Source organism: Siniperca chuatsi, linkage group LG20, assembly GCF_020085105.1.
Source record: "Siniperca chuatsi isolate FFG_IHB_CAS linkage group LG20, ASM2008510v1, whole genome shotgun sequence".
Classification (NCBI taxonomy): domain Eukaryota; kingdom Metazoa; phylum Chordata; class Actinopteri; order Centrarchiformes; family Sinipercidae; genus Siniperca; species Siniperca chuatsi.
Window position 1 is genome coordinate 21029354 of NC_058061.1, and position 15551 is coordinate 21044904.

At 40.0% G+C, this 15551-nt stretch overlaps 1 protein-coding gene across 3 annotated transcripts in view; it reads left to right on the plus strand.

Moving 5' to 3' along the window:
• The window catches only part of LOC122867163 (myosin-16), a 67529-nt gene that overhangs the window by 1804 nt on the left and 50174 nt on the right, over positions 1 to 15551 (plus strand). The window contains exons 1-2 of one of the 3 annotated variants that reach the window (XM_044177569.1): positions 6705 to 6760; positions 7328 to 7507. The exons of 1 other annotated variant lie outside the window; for it this stretch is intronic. In XM_044177569.1, coding sequence (XP_044033504.1) covers positions 7376 to 7507 — 132 coding nt within the window. In that variant the 5' untranslated portion in view covers positions 6705 to 6760; positions 7328 to 7375. Of the gene's footprint in view, positions 1 to 6704; positions 6761 to 7327; positions 7508 to 15551 lie in introns of those variants that run through there. One more of the 3 variants, XM_044177567.1, reaches the window with a different exon arrangement.

Sequence of the window (15551 nt, forward strand, 5' to 3'; positions counted from 1 at the left end):
ATACTATGTTTGGATCTGTTTTATAACATAACCACAGTCAGTGTTGTCTATAATCTACTTGTAATGGTCTAACTATGTCAGGTATTTCAATCCACCCTATCGAGACAATAGCTGGCACTGAAGAGAACAGAACCCTCCACTGCGTTTATAATGACAACGTTATCTCTCCAGTGTAATTGCCTGAAAACAATCATGTCATTGATGTGATTTGTACGCTGGTGTTATTGTACCTGACCTGCAGCCAGTCGGCCACATGAGTGTAAGTGAACTGTGAGGTGCTTCAGTGATCAAAGGCTGGCTGTGCCTACCTCCATGACCTGGATCCAGAGTTCAGCCAGGGGCCAGGCTTCACCCTGCTGTCCATTCACCTGGGAGCAGTTTGCGCACCAAAGTTTGAAGTTATGCTGTACAGTACAAACACTCCTCTGTAGAAATGCAGAACAGTAACTGAACAGAAACAGGAACGCACTATGTGATTGATGTGATGCACCCAAAACCAGGTCCAGTGAATTTCAAACCTCACTTCTGAACCTTTTGCATGTGCCACCTACAGGCAGGAAAAGTAACAGCTGTTTAGACCTTAGAGTGTCTACAATTGTGCCACCTGCTGGAAATGTGCCTTGTAGCTGTAGTTTATACTTTTTTGTCGCGCATTTTTTGCTACATACTGGGTTAGACCTCACAGTGCGGAAAAAAAGGTCTGTTTTATTTCTATTACTTGGTTTTATGCTGTTGTATATGTCTACAAATAAAAAAAATAAAAATAAACTAAACTAAAAAGCTTTATGTTAATCCCAAATCATAGATGACTAGAAATGGAAATACATTTATTTACAAAATCTTACAGCTTACATTTGGTGCTCCACATCCAAGTGTTATGATCCGATCACATCAGCATGTAAAACAGTAAAAGTTTTCAGTCTTTATGCTAAACATTAAAAACAAAATGTATTTCAATGAAAACTCAGCGATCAGCTGATCCGTTCACGAGGATGAAGTAAATCTTCGCACATCTGTCATGTCAAATTTGACCAATAGCTAACCAACATTTTTTGTTCATTTAGCAACCTAGCTAGCTTGCTAAATTATAGTTTGCAAGCCATCTAGCTTGGAAAGCTTTAGTGACTGACTAACACTACCATGTTCCAGGTTGGCTTCATATTAGCAGTTAGCTTGTCAGCTAACCTATTAGCCCTGTGAATAGTCAGTACCAGTATAATGTCACCAAGCTTCTGGCACCACCTATCTGCCACTTTCGTGAGTGACCAGGCCTTTAAATGTAAAGCCTTAAACACGAACAAAGTAAACAGCATCTAAACAAATGTAGCTATAACACTCCATGCCTGTGTCACCCTTGCAGTAGCTATTACTTTCTTTGCCTGTAGGTGGCAATATCATCGTCTGCATCTGCATGTTTGAACTAGTGCTGAGTAGTACTAGTACATTCCTTTCCTATAGGTATCGCAGGTTGGCAGGTCGCAACTGCTCTCATAATAACTGAACAGCTCCTCCTTGTGGAGAATCTGCAGCTTGCTAAAAAGTATGTGTTGGTTTGTGAGACTTGGGTATCGAGACAGTTCCAGTCTCAAAACCAACTCTACCAAAATTGAACATTATGCAAAGCTTTGAACCAGGATCCAGACTTTGTGTAGTGTGGACACGAAGTGGGATAATGTACACTGGTACATCGCTCAAGGACCTGAGTCTGTAGCCAGTAGCAGGTGTGAAAAGGAGTTGAAATGGTGAACAGCTGTTCAAATAAAAGAAAGGAATGGAGATCATGGGATTAATATCCCAGTTACCTCCAGTCTGACTAGGAATGCCAGGAATCAGAAGAGGGGGATTCTTGGGAAAGTGCTGCATTGTCTAGGAAAAATGTGAAAAAAATTCAGATTTTAAACTCAGTAGAAGTTTTTACAGAGCCGTGAATCAGATGGAAAGTTTGTTTTACTGGGAGGAGAAGAGCAGTGTGTGTCTGTTTTGCTGTACAGGTTTGATCGGACAGACATCTCTGAGCTTCAAGTCAAAACATGAAAACTTTGTTAAAGTGTAACTCGCATTCAACATGCAAAGAGGGATTGTGCTGCAACAAAGAGGGCATTTAATGTGTGCATTCTCAACAATAGCGCTGGCTTAAGAGGTTGAGCCCTGTGATCATGCTAAAGGTGAACCATTGATGTTTCACATTTATCTTCCTCTGCTTTTCTGGCATCAGTGTGCAGATTGATGTTGAGTGCGACAGTAAATCCTGCACTGACAGGTGAATATGTTGTGTGTTTAAACTGACTATAGGCAAGGGAAGTTCAGGTGTGTCAGCAGGCAGATCTTCATGGCTGTTAAAACACACATGTCCTAAATCTTATTTGGACAACATGGCAATTACCGCTGCACACTTAAGAAAGATGATACCACATTTCCCTGTCTAATTTCCCCGCTGACAAACTGTACAGTTTGTCAGATTTGAGAGGTAAACTCACTGTCAGGGTTCAGAGAGCTGAGCTAATGACAGCTCTTTTCCAATGGCATAGATACAGGCGCTCAAGAAGCAACAGGTTTTTCTGTGTGTGTGTGTGTGTGTGTGTGTGTGTGTGTGTGTGTGTGTGTGTGTGTGTGTGTGTGTGTGTGTTCTGCCCGTCTTTCTGTAACACAGCTTTCCCTTTTAAACCTCTTCTTCTTCAGATCTCACTGTGGAAAATCTGCTCACATCTGTTTTGACAAGGAAGAAAACTATGTTTTGTTGTTTTGCTTTGGAAGTCAAGCCAAATTAACTTTTTAGATTCTTGTAAGGTAATAAGAATAAGAAATAAAAGAAGAATGATTGAATGTGGCATGAAGTGTAAATGCGTGCAATAGACAATTACTCTCTGCAGGATACATTAGTTGATTTAGATGGTGCATTTAGGTCAAGGTTGGTTGTTTGCTGTGTAAATGCATTCAATTTGGGTGTTTATGGCCATTACAAGGCCTTGTATTGTAAAGAATTCTATGCAGACAACACACGCGGACACTGCTGACATTACTATTTGCATTATATATAAATAACCTTAATCTTCCTTATCAGTATTTTAATTTTATATGACCCAACCCATGGTGTTACTAACCTTCAGTCTACCCGTGATGCTTTCCAGATAGCCTGTCTAAATCATATACCTGTTTTAAATGACCAATTCCATGGTATTCACAGCATCTTCCTGCATTTCTGATTATCCTGTCATTAAATCTTTATATCGTGCCCATTTTACTATTACTGAGTCATACAAATACTTAGGAATTTGGCTTCATCATCAATATTTAACCTCCAAAAATGTAAAGATCACACTAATCAATAATTAAACCTGCATTAACTGACATTGGGAATAGCAGAATGAAGTTCTAAACACAACACTGACATATTATCACCTTATATAGTTGATATAGCAAACGTGTTAGCAAACAACATTACAACATTAGCATTCATTTGGAGTCGTGTTTCTGGCCACCTGACAAATATAAAATATAAAGAAAAGAATATAAAAGTCCAGTATGAACTCTGTTTTAGCTCTGTTTTGGATGCAAAGTAGGGGTTTCTGGCACAACTTCACCTACTTCCAAGGTGCACGGAGAAGGGAAAAATACTAAAGAGGTCAAAACTCCAGCAACACTTGTAGTATATAGAACAACTTTAACGTGTTTCAGCTTGTGGCCTTCATCAGTGACCCTGATGAAGGCTGGAGTTTTGACCTCTTTAGCTCTGTTTTTGGTCTGCATCAACTTCTTCGGTTTAGCTGCTAATCGCTCCACTATGTATCCACTAGCGTGCCATGGGTTCATCAGTTTATATGATGAGAGCAGAAAGAGTAAATCAAAAGAGTAAAGTTGCAAGTTGTAAAACAATGCTGAAAGATGCTAAAAAGCTCTGTGGACCAGAGATAAACTGCAGTCAGCTGATAATTCTCGCTACAAATAACCCCTTTCACAATACTCATAATTATGTGATCCATTGTTAAAAATATTGATTAGTGCAGCTTTTTTTTAAAAAAAACTTCAGTCAACTTTTAAGTTTGCACTTCATCACTGAAACGCTTTGTATTGTCACACTGCCCCATCATCACTTCAGCAGCATCATACTCAAATTTCATACTCATCTTTCCTCTTTGTATTACAAAGTTGGATGGATTTCCTCATTGAAAAGAAGGAATAACCATGTCATGATATTTATATATAAAGCTCTACTAGCTTCCAAACTACCTCACAGCTCTTCTCTCATTTAAATCTTGTAACTACAGTACACAATCTAATAACTTAACCTTAGATATCCCACATATGTATGCACTAATCTTGGCAGAACTAGTTTCAGGTAGTATGTACCTTTTAAATAGAATGAACTATAAACTGCCCTCAAGCTAGGTTCTTTCAGTCCCCCTTTTAAAGCTTAATTACCTGCTGTTTTTATGACTCTTGTAATTGATATTATTAATTCTATTTGTTACGTGATTGTTGGTTGTCTGACTTTGTGTTGTTTCTTGTATGCTGGTTGTGTTGCTGACTGTGAATGTTTCTTGTTCTCGGATATCTCTTGAAAAAGAGATCATAATCTCAATAAGACTACCTGACTAAATAAAGTCATATAACAACGCTGTCAATAGCAAAACCTATTAGCACTACGCCACAAAACCTTATATTAGTTAGACTTAGTAACTCACTGAATGCATCAGTTAATTTTTCATATATCCTTATTTTATACAAACCACTATCCGTTGTTTTGAATATTATGATGGGGAGACAGGGCAGAATTTTACAGTTAAACTCCAGACTGGTTTATGTCCTAATGTGTACAGAACATTATTGTGTTTACATCAGTCTGTCAGTGGTTGACAGACGTCTATTTAGACTGTGAGTCTGGTCTGATGTGGTCTGGTCTATTGGTGAGGTGCTGCTGATAGGGAGAAAGACTAGTGAGCCCACATGCCAACAGCATATTTGCATTACTGTCTGCCTCTGATCAGCTAAACACTGCTGGCTGGACTCTGACTTTGATCTTTGGCCTCTGTACCACGTAGTGATCAGGTCTGGATGAAAGAGTACTTGCAGTTCATAGTGTTTGTTTTAACTGGCTTGAGGTGCCAGAGTGGTGGAGTTAGCTGTGCAACAGATGCGAAAAAACTGCTGTAAGTGGTTTTCATTTTAGAAAACTGTATCAAATTGATGTTCAAACTGCCCGGCATGATTGTTTAAATGTCTCTGCATTATTTGTCTTGTCCTATTTGGCAAATCACGGCCATCTGGTACCAACTGTAAGATATAGGCTAAAACTAACCATAAACATCTTGTGAAAGTATCTAATCAAGATCTGATATTACAGTAACTATCTGCATTGCTGCAACAGAGCACTGAAAAAGATTAGGGTCTATTTAGCAGCAAAATACATAAAAAAAAGCTAGTGTTGGTCCTGTTTACATTTTCATAATGCTTCTTTTAAAGGTGCCATCTTACACAAATAATTATGAGTCATTAGTATAATAACTATAAGTAAAAAGGGTCATGATGGGGCATTTAAAATGCTGTATCTACATTTTACAGTTTGTGTTACTGAATTGCAGTTTTGGGGAAATCTGCTGTGTTGCTCTACTGCACAAAACAAGTGGTGGCCACTCTTCTGATACAAACTGAGCTAAAGCTGTGAGGGCTCCTGGAAAATAGATGGTAAAATAATTCAAAGGTCATGGCAATGACATGTTGTACTTTGTAATCAGACCATATTGGTGCTGTTGCTGAGCACCTTCACAGTAAGCACAAAACCAGAACAACAATAACTTGTCCAACCCCAAGAACTCTAATAAACAGTGATTATGAGACTGTCCACACTAGAAAAACAGAACAGGTATTTATTTATTTTTTTTCCCCCAAATGGCGCAAAACAAACTATGTTTACTGCTTGGACTGCTGTCTACCACAGAGTGTTTTTGATAATACCACTGGGGATGCCAAAATCTGATATTTTCAAATTCTAATTTATGACTTTAAAGCTGCACTTATCAGCATTTTCATATCAACAATGGATCAAAGGAGTATGTGTAAACTGAAAGGTGTCATGTAGTACAATCTAATGATAGAACCCACAATGCAGAACACACAAGCGATAGTGAATAAAGTCACTCTTTATTGACAAGCACAAGGTGGAGGGGAAAGGGGTAAGATCTTCGGAGCGGAGTCCTCCATGTTGTCTTCGTAGGAACCAGAAAAGTAATGTAACCTTAGTGTGTAGACTGGTGGCAGGGAGAGGAGACGGGCCGTCAGCGTGAACACCAACACAAAGCAAGACGGTTTCCCTGGGTCTGGCTCCGTGGATAGGTAGAAGCACAGTGGAGTTTAGGCGAGGCAGGCAGGCAAACAGGAATCCAGACAGGAACAAAGACAACTGTAATCACCGGCACAGAATAATCCTGTGGCAGAACAAAGACCAGGATTACACGAGATATCAAACACTCAATAGTTGGTACTTAACTTGGAAATAATCAGGAGCCATGACGTAGTGGTCATACTAGTGTACATGGACAATCTGGCGTTGGTGTTGTGGGAGAGCCTGGTATTTAACTGTGGAGACTGATGAATGATTGAAGCCAGGTGAGCCGGTGATCAGCAGCAGGTGTGGAACCTACGGAGTCAGACCAGGTGACATACACACACACATACACACAAACACATCCAAGGATGTTGGAGGACACACAAGACACATCAAGGAGAGGAAAACAACAGAGAACACAGGGCTGGAGGAGATAAGGTGGCAAACTACCACAAAAGGGGCTTGTCATATTGACAATCCCACATAGAATTATCTACTGATTCTGCTGATTCCCTCAGCTCTATGGAGCGCTTGAGCGTCTTTCAGCTCATTGTTTTGGTTTTACAGCTCGCAGCTTAACTGTTTTAGTTTCAGTCAGTTTCATCACCCTCATCAACCTTGTTTTCAGCCACAGCAGGCAGCTGTTTCCAGCAAAAATCTCTTATAAACCAAGAAGAAAGTTTTATATTGTTTTAGTGAAAGAAGGCCAGCAGGCAGCCAGTCTGGAGAGAGGGGAGGAAATGTGGGCACATGTGCGTGTATTCATACATGCATGTGAATGTCTTTTCGAGGGCAAAGCTCTTTGACAGAGTGTTTGTGTGTGTGCCTGTGTGTGCGTCATAAGTGGATGGAGGAGAGAGGGGAGAGTACAGTGCAGACTCCAGACAAAAGTGAACAAAAGTGAGAGAGACTCAGTCAGAGAGCCAGCCAGCCAAGCTGAAATATCAGGCTTTCTGTATGTGTGTGTGTGAATGTCTGGATGTGTGTGCGTGAGTGTTGTTCCAGGTCGTGATTCTGTCGTTGCAGCAGCACATTCATACACAGCAGGCAGGGATGAGGGAGAGAGAGGAGCTGAGGAGAGCCATAGAGCAGAGTGACCGACTCCTCTCCAAGGTCCGCGAGCTAGAGGAGCAGAACACCCAGCTTAACAAGGAAAAGAATGAGGTGGCCAGTAAATACCGAGCTGTAAGTCTGCTGCTCTGCTCTGCTGCTCTTTGCTTCTCCTTCTCTTTTTTCCCTTTAAAAAAGGCATTCCTCCTTTGTTTCACTAACGTGATACTTTAGAACTCACATGATTTGTGATTCAGTCTGAATTTCTGCTCGATAAGGGATTTTGAACATGGTCATTATACCAACCCCGGGTGGATGAAATTAAGTGCATAATGATACCCTAGCAGAGGGAGAGAGAGATGCAGCCACCATGGCAGTCACTGTGTTCAAGCTTGTTTTAATGCTGTGTTTCTCTCTGTGGGTTTTTACTGCTGTGTTGACCATTTTCCAGCTGATCGTTTTATTGAGAGAGCAAGTTCAGAGTGTGTTTTTTACTGAGACTGCTGTCACAGTGCTATGAGGCACCATGCTGTTTCCTGGCCTGAGGCGCACTGTGTGACTGATTGGTTTACAGCAAGGAGAGTTTGAGTGGCACATCCCCTTTAGTTGGGAGGAGGTGTTACCGCAAGTGTTATTGTGAGAACTACAAACCCGCATTATTGCTTAGAAGTATTCAGTCCATAAATACAGCACATTTAATTTGATTGTGGAAAAGATCAAAGTTTTGGTCTGCCACTGATTTTTGAGAACAATTACAAAACAATTCTGTTTATGCATTTTAATGAGAACTTAAAGCTGCACCAACCAATAATTTTATATGAACAATAGACCAAATGACTATGACTGTATAATGTGAGAAGGGGGCGCTCATAGTGACAAAACCACAGAGAATTATCACCAAACTCTGCAGTTCCTCTCCGCTCTAAAGAGCTTTTAGCTCCTTTCAGCTTATTGTTTTTGGTTTTCCAGTCTGCAAATTTACTGTTCTGGTTCAGTCTTTCTGCTCTCATCAACCTGCAGGCAGCTGTTTTCTGTAGAAAAGTTCTGATGAACCCACTATACATTAACTGACCTCCACCAAATGGCAGACAGTGTAGCATGTAGTAGCTTAAAAGCCAAATATTACCCTCAGGAGTTGGTAGAGACCAAAACAAAGCTACAGGAAGAGTGAATATTGGACTTTGTGACCAGTTGTGACTAGTTTTTAAAGATTTACGTCTTCACTGGAACAAATGGGCTTAGGGATGACTGCCACAGACAGGTTAGGAAAGTCAGAAAGTATTGAGAGACTTGAGCATTGTTGGTTTTGCTGTTTTAATGGGAGTTTTTGACAAAAAGAAAAAAATATGTGTAAAATAGCCAAAGCTCAAAGGTCCACTTACTAACTTTCTAACCTTTAAACCACATCTCACGGCCTTCATATGGTGAATAGACATGGCTCAGGTCCCATCACGTAACCTCAGTGTGGAATATAGGTCACATAATGACAACTTCATGACCAAATTTCCACAAGATAGCTCCGCCAGCTAGTAAATGGACCTTTCGAGTCTAGATTATTTTGTTAAGTGTTCCCAAAGGTCAAGAAGGAACTTCCATGCTCAAAGAAAACTACAGAATATACCAGCCTTACCTTTTAACATAAAACCATATATTGATATGACCATCTAACCATGCATGAATAATTAACCTTTTTGAGGAAAGGACTTAATGCTGCAATTGAATCACTGAATAAAAGTATACCCATCTTATAACCTAATTTGTCATTTTTTAATGTGGGCCAGCACACCAGCTCCAAACAGCGATACTCACAACTGTCCTGCTACTATAGCTAACATCACAACAACAGCATATCTTGGCAAACTAGAAAGTAAACTGAATGTCCGTGGGCAAGTCATTTAACATTACCTGACACACAAATCATGGCTGGAATGGCTGGAATAGTGTTGTGTGGCTCAGTCCGAGCCACTTTGTTTATTTCCCATTTACAGAGCCAGCGCTGTGTACAAACACCAGATTTTTTTTTCAAAGCACAGACAGAACGGACATCTAGGAGGAGATATTAGCTGAATTTGACAAAAAGACGTATATTGGATTAGAATCATATACCCCACCCTTAAAAGCAAAATAACTGTTTTCTACATTGCAGTGAGCGAGTGCTTTATTCAGAGACTCCTTTAACTTCAAGATAATTTCTATGTTGATGATAGTAATCTTTTTGTTAGAGTGGTTGTCTCATTTTCCAAAAGTGAGTGGATGTCCCATTTCAGAGTGAATCTCTCCTGGAGGCAGAGGATTTAGTGTGAGAGTGTGGAGCAGCACTGTTGTTGCCAATGTTTATGGAAAGCGCTCCAGGGTTGCCCACAGCATTTGGTCATTACTGGTGCTGAGTGCCTTAGCAGAGTCTTCAGACAGCTTCAGTGGAACACATCGTAAACCGCCTTGAGGAGTTGGACTGCGGCTCTCGTCACTCTGTATTTTACTGCCGTCTGGATATGACAAATTCATGTGTCAGTGTTAATCTTTGTCTGTATGTGCCTTTTAAATACATTGACCTTCAGCAGGTATCGTCTGCACAGTTTTTTTTTTTAAATCAGAGTGGTAGTAAATTAAGGGATTTCTGTACAATGACTTGATCATAAACCAAATAACTACTGTCAGAAACCTACGTAACTTGTGCTTTTTTCTTACTGATATCATAACAAATCAGTCTAAAAACTGGGTTAAGGTCTTTAAGATCACTGCTACTCTGTTTTTCCTCTACAACCCACATTCTTCCAGATACTTATTTTATAAAGTCTTATATTTCAGCAGAGGTAAAGTGTTAACACTATAACTCCTCCTATAACTCTTTTTATTACCCTTTTACAGACAAAAAAAAAAATCATCAAAATCACCAGGTGTGCTCTGGTTCTAACTGTTTCTTTTCTTCACTGCTTAGATTAGCCAACCATAAATAATGAAGTTAATCTGTGGAGGAGACAGATCAACCAGCATAATTCATACTTTGGAGGCCTTCTGATTTGACTGCAGTGAGAAATGTGACCCCTTGTCAGAAGTATTTAGTGCTGCTGCTGCCTGTGGGAAGCCTTCCAGTTTTCCAGTGGAAGTTTGTCCCATTTCTCATGATCCCGTCGTTTGCTGAGGCTGGAGGGACACCTCACACATCTGTCATAAGGGGTACGATGAATTCCTGCTTCTTAATCAACCTTAATGCCGGTGCCCTGTTAGGTCAGCACTGTCCTTACAGAGTGACGTTCTTTTGATTTGTTTTTAAATGTGTGAAAAGTAATTGATTTCTATCGAACAATCTTCTTTAAAAAAAAAGAAAGAAACAACTATAGGGATACAATCCAGGCTGTGAAAACATTACATTTTTTCAACCTGTGCCTGGTTGAATAAAACCCCTTATTTTTTTATTTTAAATTTTCATCTAAGGATGCCTTTGATGACAAAATGAGTTGCACAAAATCACCCTAAGGATTTCCTTACGATATTGCAAGGGAAACCCCCTTGATCTCCAAGTGTTTGCCCATAGCTACTTAAGTGTTCCCTTATGCATTGCTAGAATGTCCTTAGTAACCTCTTTTCTCAGAGAATTTTAAGGGACCCTACCAGTCCCTTAAAGGTGAAACATTCTGTGGAAAATAAGACAGTGGCTGAAAATAAGACAATGGCTGATTCTTCTTTTATTGAAGAAGATGAGGAGATACCAAGATGGATTTTTCAGAACAGGGAAAACCCACTGGACACATTGGAGTGATGCGCAACTTGAGAGTATAGATTTGACCATCAGACGATCTTCAAAATCTCTACAAAACTTGAACACCAAATTAGGAGGAACCATGCCTTGCCTGCGGTCCAGCAAGTGTTGATTGCCTTGAGGTTGTTTTGCGTGTGGGATTTAACATATGCACCATAGACTGTTACTATGTAGCCAGCTAACATTAGCCAAACGTTAACTTAACTCTGTCTTGGATATCTCCTTTCTTGCTGTCACACTAATATTGTCATATTTTTTAATAACTTAATCTAAGGTCTGTTTAACAGCAAGATTTCTCGCGTTGATTTTGTTCGTTACCTCTTGCCACATATTCTGTTAGTCTGTGTTTGTTATTAAATTTAATTGTTAACCAATTTTGACCTGATGACGGCGCTAGATGAAAAGTCAGGGGTTCAACGAAGTTATTACAAATCATCCTGAGGAGGACATGAATATCTGTACCGAATGTCATGGCTATCCATACAATAGTTGAAACATTTCACTAAAAACCCCAAAAGTAAACTTCATGGTGGCACTAGAGGAGGGGATCCCCAAAGTCATCAGAATACGTTGCCTGGGAACCATGAACATGTTTACAAAATTTAGTTCCAATCAATACAGTAGATGCTGAGAGATTTCAAGTGAAAAGCTTGACCTGCTGGGGACACTAGATGAAAAGGCAGGGGATCACCAAAGTTGTTCATCCTCTGGGCACCATGAATATCATGGCAATCCACTTCATAGTTGTCAAGACATTTCACTAAAAACCACAAATGTCAGCCTCCTGGTGGTGCTACAGGGTAAGTAAAGGCATTACCAAAGTCAGTAGGATTCATTGTGTGGGGACCATGCATGTCTATACAAAATTTCACAGCAATCCATGCCATAGTTGTTGAGATATTTCAGCCTGGACCAAAGTAGTGGACTGACCGACCAACACTGCCATCCCTAGACGTGCCGCTAGCATGCCTAAAAAGTGCCACCAAAGAAAAACTCAGAAAAACCAGAGAAAAGAGACATGCCAGTACCACCCACTCTTTTCAGAGGAACTACTCATATTCAGAAGTGCAGTGCAAAAAAACAATAAAAACACAGACAATAAAACTAAATGAGGAATTTGAGGATTACCACTGCAAGAAAAAGGGGAAAAGAAAAGTTTTGCTTCTACTGTTGTTCCAACCATTTTTGGTACAAATGGATATAAACAGAGAAAAGTCCACTATTTACCCCTCAATTACTGTTAATGGGAAATAAATGTGGAGCGTTCCTGCAGAGCTATCCAGATGCCCCAGTTCTGCATGTGGAAAAACTTTCAGTCTGGACTGGCTCTGAAGTTTCTGGGGCCCAAGGCAAACTGTGGGACAAAAGACTGGCAGGGAGAGATGAATGAGGGTGAAGAGGGGAGAAGAGAGGCTAGGGAATGGAAGACTGACTTGATGTTCAAGGGCAAGGGGAAGGAAGCAATTGAATGTTTGAACAAATAGGTCAGGAGAGATAAACTTTGAGGTGAGTTTCGGGTGAAAGTCTAGGCTGAGAAATTATGTAGAGACTGTTAGATTGACTGCATGGGAAATAGAAAGCTACTGACGGCTATACTGTATGTGAAGCTTGAATTCTCTTAACTTTTTATACTCTCTCCTGTGCTCTGCTTTGAGCTTGGGGTTTTTCTGTCATTAAAAAAGAAGCTTTCTTGGTCAGATGGTCCGTTGTTGATCTCGTTTTTATGTTTTTAGCCATGCTCGCAGGATGACAGTAGGGATGGGAATGTTGATTGTTCAGTCGGTCTAACACTTGATCTCAACAACCACTGGATCGATTGCAATTTCAATTTTGACATTTATCGTCACCTGAGGATGCATCCAAATGAGTGTGGTGATCCCTGACTTTTCCTCTAGAGGCTCCATGAGGTTGAAATTTTTGATTTTGACGGATTACCATGAAAGCGGTCATAGTTCACAGACAATGAATGCGAATGACTTTGATAATCCCCTAACTTTTCATCTAGCGCCATCATCAGGCCAAAACTTCTTTTCAGTACAATGGTTTATGACCAAGTACCTGCAAAACAAATTAGTGCCAGCACAAAATGAATGAAAGAATCTTTTCGACTGTTGCTTTTTCGAGTTTGGTATGTATTGGTTCTGCAATAGTACATCCAGGAAAAAGCTACAGCCTCGTACTCTGAGAAACTAACTTCCAGCAATTAAAATGGCACCATAACTCCCTTAAACAGTGTTACAAAATCACTCAAGTACTCTTGCTTTAAGCAGTACAGGTGGTGACTGGTTGACATATATTTATTTTGACCATAACTGTATGTACTTGCTGCTCTGACCATTCAGTACAACAAACCCATGTACTCGACTCGACTAGTAGAGTAAATTCAGCTGCTGGAGATACCAGCTCATTTACATACTTGCTGCCCCCACAATTCCTGTCCATGTCAAACTGCTGCCCGTATGCCAAAGAATACCGAAGGTACCGCAGGGCTTCTGGGCTCGCCAGATTTGTTCATGTACCAGAGTCAGACAATACACTCTGTGCTCATTGGCCTATGGATACTATTGCTGAGTCACTCCTGCAGTTTGGTTTATATTAGACTACTTATTGTACATGGTCATATTTATGTTAATATTTATAATTGTTTTAAATATTGTGTTAAGTACTTTAATCATCTCCAGTTAATTCCTTATTTCTGTTACTGTCATGGCACAACATACTTGTTGGTACATCTTTGAAAAACACACAAGGAGAAACAACACAATTACCACAATCAGAAAAGTAAAACACTGATTTCATAAGTTATAAACTTAATGCAGCCTACAACTTTATATTTTGGAAAGATAATGAATCCTAAATATCCAAAATAACCTATATTGCATATAATGTTAGCCTGTTATGTACTCATATGGCCTAAAACAACCACAACTACTACTACTTATAAACCTGCAAAACACAGAAGTTTCAAGGTCTGGATCCAGTATATACCAAGGCAACCTGACACCGAACTTTGCTGTATTAAAACTAGTAACATTCCCATCAGCCTCATCTGTACTTTGTGTTCAGTGCAAGCAAATGTTAGCAAGCTGACACTCTGAACAAAGATAGTGAACATGCTAAACATCAGCATGTTAACATTGCCACTGTGAGCATGATGCAGACATTAGCCTTTAGCTCAAAGCACCGCTGTGCCATAGTACAGCCTCACAGAGCCATTAGCATGGCTGTAGATTCTCAGTCTTGGTTTTTACAAGACTCCATGGTAGATGTCTTAAAAGCATCTGACAGCTGAACCCCCAACCTCCTCTTCCCTCAGGTGTTATCACTCATCTTGCCTTTAGGATTAGGATAGTTAAAAGGCAGCTGGCAATTAAATGCCAAGCTTTCTACCTCATGGAGGTACTCTGACTCTCTGAATAAGGGTTGCATTTAGCATGGAGCAGCCAAACATAGTCAAACATCTTCTGTGTAACCGGAGGGCTTTCCTGTGATGCTTTCATCTACCGTAACCATGCCCTTACTTTACCTTATAACTCTGTAATCAGTATCAACTGCAATTCAGACCTCTTGATGAATGAATGAATAAGACTTAAGAACAGCAGTGTGAAATTGGCCTTCCTATATAATGTTTCTTGGTTCCGAGCCATAGAGTTGGTATGATGAAAATCTGACACATATTCGAATTAGTCACATATCTGATTCACTGGCAGCCTTCTTGTCAGATATGAAAGTGTTGGTGTTGGACATGAGTGGTGTCTGGAGAGCCAGCCTGGGCGAGCTCAGTGCCTCAGTGTCATTGCTTCTCCAGCTGAAGTGGGAGTTACATGAACAGATCTCTCTGTGCTGACTCTCCACACAAGAACCCAGACCACATTGTCAAAATAAAACAATCTGAATTCTCAGAAATCCTGTGTTTTCTGTTGTTTGTTTGTTTTTTTCTTTGGTGTCTGGATGTCTTCCACGGCTCAGTGGCATTGGCAGAGTGCTTATCCTAGCTCATATAACTGTGTCCACTTTTGGGCAGTTTTAGATTCAGTGTTATTCTAGCTTTATGTAACTTAGAAAGGTTTGGAGTGAGAATCACTATTGCTATCATATGTTGTACAATGAATGTGCTGAAATTTGCCTTGTTGGTATAAGTAATTTGGTTACAAAACGTGGTGTAGTTTTGTGATTTTGCACTTGCATGTTGGTTGCCATTTATGCCACAAATGTTGTCCCCATTTCTGATAAAATGGATGGCTACCACATGTTCTCAAATCTGCACATTCTGCACATGTTAACGTAATAAAGATACAGTGCATATATCAGAAAGGTGGACAGTTTTTAAAGTACACATCTACATGTCTAGATACTCTGTAAAATACAAATGTATGGCTCTCTGTAGACCCATTCATCTGAACATTGTAGCACATCCAA